Below are 7095 nucleotides of genomic sequence, written 5' to 3'. Positions count from 1 at the left end.
GAGGCAGTGCACAATTAAAAAGTAGTTGAAGTTAAACCATTTCTCGCCTCTCTGTGTGTGTGTGTGTGTGTGTGTGTGTGTGTGTGTGTGTGTGTGTGTGTTACATGCAAGTTCACACACTTGTACACATAGACAGTGTCTAACATCCCTTTGAATTAGCACATGCAGACCTCAGTTTCTGTTCATTCGTTCTTTCAATTTTCGTTTTTCTCCTCTGCAGGTCCCCTTGCAGCCTGGCCAGTCTTTCAAGTTCACAGTCCTGGAAACTCTGGACCGCATCAAGGAGGAATTCCAGTTCCTTCAGGCTCAGTATCACAGGTAAACATGACACACATGAACCAGCTTAAACACAGATGTACATATAGATCTGGGTTCAAACTCTGTTCAAATGCTGCTTTTATTACTGCAGATGTTAAACAAAAACACTTATTTAATGACGTTATTTCTCTCTGTGTGTTGCTAATTCCACATTAACAAAACTTTTTATGTTGAACAGTTTGGACGTGTGGATCTCAGTGATGCAAACACGCAAAAGCAAAGTTGTTTTTTATAACAACGTTCTCACTGAAGTGTACAAATATTGGCTTTCAAGTTCATTAACTTTTGAACTTGACAGATTTTCAGCTTGAGACCCACAAATGAACTGCGGCAGAAACTCGTAACCGCAACAATTAAGTGTAGAAATTCTTTAATAAGTCAATTAAGTGTGGATATTATGACAGTAATGCCAACCTTACCTCAGTTATATTTGTACGCATTAATAAAATCTGATTATTACAACTTATAACAGTTGTAAAAAAACTATTAGCAATCAAATCAATAGTTTATATGATTTCTGAAACATGGAACAGGCAATCCTCTTACATTCAGTGGAGTATCAATACTGGTATCTGTCCCGAGTTTCTGTCATTTTGTGTGAGAATATTAAAAAGGCTGGCATTGATTGGGACACTACTAATTGTTTCTATGGAAAATGTATCTTTTTTAGTGTTATCCACAGCTCTTATAGAAGGCTCAGCCCTATCTCACACACATACCTACTATGTCTCTCTATATTTTTGAGGACTTTCCAGTGACTTACATTCGTTTTTGGAAATTTTATATCATAACCCTGACCGTTTACTTAAAAATTAACCTCACAGGTACCTACCTGACCCTAAAACTAACCTAAACCTTGGTCCTAAACCTAACCCCACATCCGTAATTTGCATTTGGACCCGTGGGGACCGGGCATTGGTCTCCATGATGCACTTCAGTCCCCGCAAGGCTGCTTTTTAGGGAAAAATTTCCCCACGTTGTGGGAAAAACCTGTCCACACACACATACATCCTTGCACTTGCATCAAACTGAGGACTTTGTATTGACTTCCATTTATGCCTAACCCAGACATTTTCCCTAAAGCTAACCATAACTGGTCTATACCTAAGACTAACCTGAACCAAAGCTTAATTCACATCATACCTCTAAAGCTAACTAGTAGAGCACATGAGAGCTGCAAACAAAGTGAGGACCAGAAAAATGTCCTCACTTCCCAAAAATGACCTCACTTTGTTGATTCAAAATGTAACATGGTCCTCACTCTGTAGCAGAAACAAGTACACAAACACACACACACACACACACACACACACACACACACACACACACACACACACACACACACCTATAACATAATTCTTACAGGGCCTTAAGCTATGAGTGATTCTGCATTATGTGTTTAATGATTGACTTCCTTTTAGAAACTTGTAAAAATACAATTTCAGTGTGTTTGTTTTTTTTATTGTTTTTGTGCAGCCTGAAGCTGGAGTGTGAGAAGCTGGCCAGTGAGAAGACAGAAATGCAGAGACACTACATCATGGTGAGTCCAACCTGGACTTTAATGAACCTCTGCATGACTTGTTTATCTGAGATGATGTGTTTCTTTAAAAGAGTTAATCTGGACTCTTTACTGGACTTGTGTGGATGTCAGTAGAAACTGTTTTTGTCTTTGTCTCAAACCAAAAACATATTTCAAGTAGAGAAAAAAATCTTTGTCTCTTTCATGATTTGCTTTGATTTTGTTTTTAATGAATACGTACAAGTTTAAAAAAACACAGAATGAGCCCACAGTTAAAAGGAGTTCTTGAACTCTGTGTTTTATTCTTCCTAGCTGATAGGCGACATGGTCTGAACAAGACAACTGTAATTTAAAATAATGGGGAGACTTGAAACTCTTCATGAAGGTCATTCAGCTTGGAATGTGGTGAAACATGTTGCCTGTTCTCAGTCCACTCTGTGTGGATTCTGCAGTGAGAACGGACAAACGGGGAAGGTCGTTGAGAAGAAAGGAAGGAAACATCAGGACAGAAAACTGAAAACTGTAAGAAAATTCCAAATAATACAGAATAAAATTTGGCAGGAATAGAAATCGATGCTTTTGACCAAACAACAAATCAACAAATCAAGGTCMAAGATCATACAAGGTCTTTGCTGTAGATTGCTGTTTAATAGTTGTTGATGGGCATATAATAATGTGCCACTTGTTTTCAGAAAGATTTGTCTCTAGTTTACCAAAATGGGGTCAGGATCCCCAGTGAGGGTCATAAAATAGAGGGGCTGATTTACTAAGATCCCAAATAACGAGCGTTAAATTGTTGCTCAAACTAAACAATTCCCTTTGCTATTAGTGGGCGTGGTGCGAGTGATCTACTAAAATTGCTGCAAGTGATAACAGAAGTGGTGCAGACCGCCCTATTGAAATGAGGATTTTGCGTGTGCAACTCGCTGTCACAATGGAGACAGTCTACATGGTGAAGGAAGCAAATGATCCAAATAAAATTTAATGCAGTTTTGAGTTTATACAAGTTCAAGAAGGGCAACTTGTTGCACGGTCATAAGGGATAAAAAATATTCTTACCACATGAGACATAAAACACAAAAATAACAGTACAAAATATCACCAATGTTCTTTAAGAAGTCTGATTATAACAGCGATAAATTAGTTTTTAGTCTATTGGTCCAACATCCGGGCAACAGATACCTGCGTCTGGACGAAGCAACCTGAACTCACCATGGAGTGGTTGATCAGGGTCTGCTAGAATCAGTCTGGCTTTTATCACTGACCTAACCTTGTGTTTCTTTAGGAGCTATGGGCTGGCTCTAAATCACATACCCCGTGTTCCAAATTATTATGCAAATTACATATATTTCTCTGATGTTCCTAAATAGTCAAGAAAAAATACAACATAGTTTTCAAGTCATCAGCTGTTGTAGTTTAATTTAAATGTCATTGAAAAAAATCTCCCAATAATAACAATATTAAAAAAATAAATAACTAAAATGCACTGTTCCTAATTATTATGCACAACAAGTTCTGAAGAACTGAAAATGGTCATTTGCTGAATTCCCAGCAGTGAGGTCATATTCACTGAAATCAAAAGCTTTTTCAATGAAAAACATCTGAAATGGTCAAATTACATCATAGGCTCCATTAAACTGGTGAGTGTTTGGAGAGTTTCTGCTTGAATTGCAACCAGCTTTAGGTTGATAAATCACACTGTGTTGCTAAATGGTTATATCTGCAAATCTTCCTCCCTGTATTTTTGCACATTCTGATAATCATCATACATTTTATATAATAATGAAGGCAAAAACACTAAAGACTGTGGCTGAGTCGTGTCCTTTGGGCAAGACATTTCACCTGCCATTGCCTGCTGGTGCTGGTCAGAGGGGCTGGTGGTGCCGGTGCAAGGCAGTCGCGCTGTGGCTACAATATAGTATACTATGTACCATCATCAGTGTGTGAATGTGTCTATGAATGAATAACGAATGAAAATTATTAAGCGTCTTGGAGTGTCTAAAAACGTACCATATAAGACTTAAGCATTATTTTTAAAGCACATTTAACAAAGGAAATCCTCAGTTAGCAGATCAACTTTGCACACTATCAAGTTTGTGTGTCATTTTATGCATTGCAAACCTTTAGTAAATCAACCCCCTAGTGTGAGATTTTACAAAACTTTCCATTCATCCAATTAACTTTAAATGATTGTCGGCAGCATATTTAGCCCTAACTGATAGAAAGAAAAATAAACTGTAGTTATAAATGRGTACAAAATAATTTACAGTAGTTGTTGAAGCTAAAGCTCCGACTTTTGTTTTGTGAGTAAAAGGTTGAACCTTTCAGGAAGTGGTGTTAAGAAGTACTCATTTTATTTTTAATTTGTTTATAATATCATGCTTCTTACCTGCCCTTAACCTAAAATTATAATATCTAATTTATTCAAGTTTTGAAGTATGGTTTAGAAAAAACACAATGTTCCATTGTTATTTATTTATTAAAAGAAACAACTGAATAAACACCCTCCCTGTTATAATTTCACTTTTTATTTCTGGAGGCTGTAGTCATAGAAGCTTTTGTTATTTTGAGTATTGTTTTCTACTGTTCATCTTCCTCTTTAATTCTTCCCTGTAAAATTCCTTTTAATGTTTCACCACATTTTATTCCTCCTTCAAACCTTTTACATATTTTAGTTTGTGTACACGCCTCTTGTTTTCCTCTCACGCACTAAAAGCCTGAGCTCCRTGTTTCAGTGTGCCTATGTGACTAAAGGCTCACATGTATTGTTAAGCCTCCGTCTGTGGTACAAAACCCACACAGAGCCAACCACAACACGATATGCACCATCTGCTAAGCTGCTCGCATTTCATAAACCTGGGAGAGCGGGCGGGATCAGGGCTGTAAGCTCGATAGACACACAGATGGAGAGACAGGAAGAGGGAGAGGCAGACAGGAGAACGTGAGGGGAAGGCCAGCAGACAGATTGATGGAGAACACAGACAGGCAGGGGATCAACTGATAAAATACACACACATACACACTCTTAAATGCACACTTAAAAACATCAACACAACAGTTTTTACATGCCTGAAAAAAATCCTAGTTCTGTTTTAATAATAATAATAATAATAAAACCTTTAACCAGGACKATCTCATCGAGATTAATTTTTTTAAGGGAAACCTGGCCAAAATAGGCAGTAGCAACCACAATAAACAAAAACACAGTTACAAATTTAAAATGCAGATGAGCTTAAAACTGAAAATACAAATTTTGAAAAGCAAATAATATTATAGACTCGGCCTTAGATCATTTTAATTTAGCTTTAAAAGTCCTCAATAAAATATTTCTAGTTTCCAGACCTCCTGCAATGTATTTCATTCATAAGCTGCATAAAAAACAAAACCTATATATACTAAGCATCCATCCATCCATCCATCCATCCATCCATCCATCCATCCATCCATCCATCCATCCATGCATCCATGCATCCATCCATCCCCCAATGACCAATCACCAAAGCAGGCCACCCCATCTGAGAACATTTGTCTATGTTTGCAAACAGCCACAAAGACTTTCTTCATGGATTCATGTCCTTTTTGCACTGCAAGGCCTGGCCCAGCCCGGGCCAGCCTGGGTTCAAACCTGGGTTCTGCATGTTTGCATTAGCCTTTATGGTCCAATTCCAACCCAGTTTCTGGAACCCCGAGACCTGTGGTTCTAATCAGGCTGATTTTTGACGTCAGCTGCTGTTGCTCATTAATTGGTTCATTGGCCACCGGCGTCACACCACACACATAAGATTGACTTAATTTGAATCGTTTACAGCGACTGTAATGTTTTTTTTACACAACTTCAAATAAATAACTGCAAAACGCTTCCAAACAACAACAAGCTAACATTAGCTACCATTAGCTTAACGCCGTCTGTCGTCTTGCACTTTCATCTTCACCGTCATACTTGCTGGATGGTCTGGTACAGCATTCGGTGCTTTTCCTTTGAGTTAGATGTAGTCCATTATTGTTGTGTCGCACATAAAATTAAATAAGATTTGCATGTTTTTTATTGTGATGATTCCTGCCCACATTGAGGCGGCTCTCTGCTCAAAGCAAATACAACCAGGGCCGGGAGAGAATAAGGCCAAGCCAACTGCAGCTGGGCCTTACAATGCAAAAAGGACATTAGTGGCCTGAAAAAGAGTCAGTCCTTAGTAGTAAATAACAGTGTCATTAGCACCAAAAAGTAAATTAACATTGATGTGAATAAGCATGAATAAGGACTTAATGCAGAACCTTGTGGCACACCGCTTTGTGAACAATAAATTCTCAACTCAAAATATCATATGTAACACAGAGCCTTGTCACTGAGGTAGTTTGTGAAATGGCTTCTCTGAGAGTCCTGATTAAAGAAATTATTATTATTTTTTAATATTCTGTGTGAAAAGCTTCACAATCAATAGAAATCAAACCTTGGCATATATTTCAAAAAAGATGGCATTTAAATATAAACCTTTACTTGCTCACTCTCAAGTATTTTGACCGGCACTGATAAGTTAGATATTAGTCTTTAATTGGATCAAATGACCGGGTCACCCCCTTTTAATAAAGCAAACTCAAAAGCTAAGCTGATTAGCATACTGAGAGGGTTTAATTTTTTTACGCTGTTTGGTTAAAAAGGTGTGTGAGAGGTTCTGCTACAAAATCATCTACCAGATAAAACACAAGGAGAAGGTGAAGATTTATTTTTATGATCTAGTGTGAATTGGGAGACTACACACTCTGACATCCTTGTGACAGAGATTATTTATCTACTGACAACAATTTGCTTCTACACAGATATTGGTTAATGATCAAATAGTCAATAGAATTCTGAGTACAACAATGTGCTCAGTTTTGGCTGAACTGCGTGGAAGAAACATCCACCTTCTTCTGTTCCAACCCTCTCCACACAGCCTCTTACAGTAGTAGAGGTGACACTCAACACGGGTGCAAATCGTTTTGCATTTATTTGAACTTTATGAATATTAAGTTATTAGACATCTCAGTCTTGTTAACCTGGGTGAGCGGARGAATAGCCGAGTGTTGTCTGCTGTGTGTTTAGGTTCAGCACTGGGCTTTAACAGTGTAGGAGGTCAGGGAGCTGCAGATGCTGATGACACATCCATGTAGGTTAGCGCGGCAGACGTTTAGCACCCCAGGCTGAATTATCTGAACAAGCCCTCACTGTGGTGAGCTAACGCAGTGTTCTTCTGCTTCATGGGCAAAACTCTGATATTGGG

At 38.2% G+C, this 7095-nt stretch overlaps 1 protein-coding gene across 6 annotated transcripts in view; it reads left to right on the top strand.

Annotated features, from left to right (window-relative positions):
• Positions 1–7095, top strand: part of tle2b (TLE family member 2, transcriptional corepressor b) — a gene marked incomplete at its 3' end in the record, with an annotated part of 117703 nt that overhangs the window by 31482 nt on the left and 79126 nt on the right. For all 6 annotated transcript variants that reach the window (XM_014014183.1, XM_014014182.1, XM_014014181.1 and 3 more), the window contains 2 exon segments: positions 221–318; positions 1795–1858. In XM_014014183.1, the coding sequence (XP_013869637.1) occupies positions 1838–1858 (21 nt within the window).

This window comes from Austrofundulus limnaeus, unplaced genomic scaffold (assembly GCF_001266775.1).
Source record: "Austrofundulus limnaeus strain Quisiro unplaced genomic scaffold, Austrofundulus_limnaeus-1.0 Scaffold111, whole genome shotgun sequence".
NCBI classification, from domain to species: domain Eukaryota; kingdom Metazoa; phylum Chordata; class Actinopteri; order Cyprinodontiformes; family Rivulidae; genus Austrofundulus; species Austrofundulus limnaeus.
The sequence above is the reverse complement of the archived record's forward strand: the minus strand, read 5'-3'. Positions and strand labels throughout refer to the sequence as shown.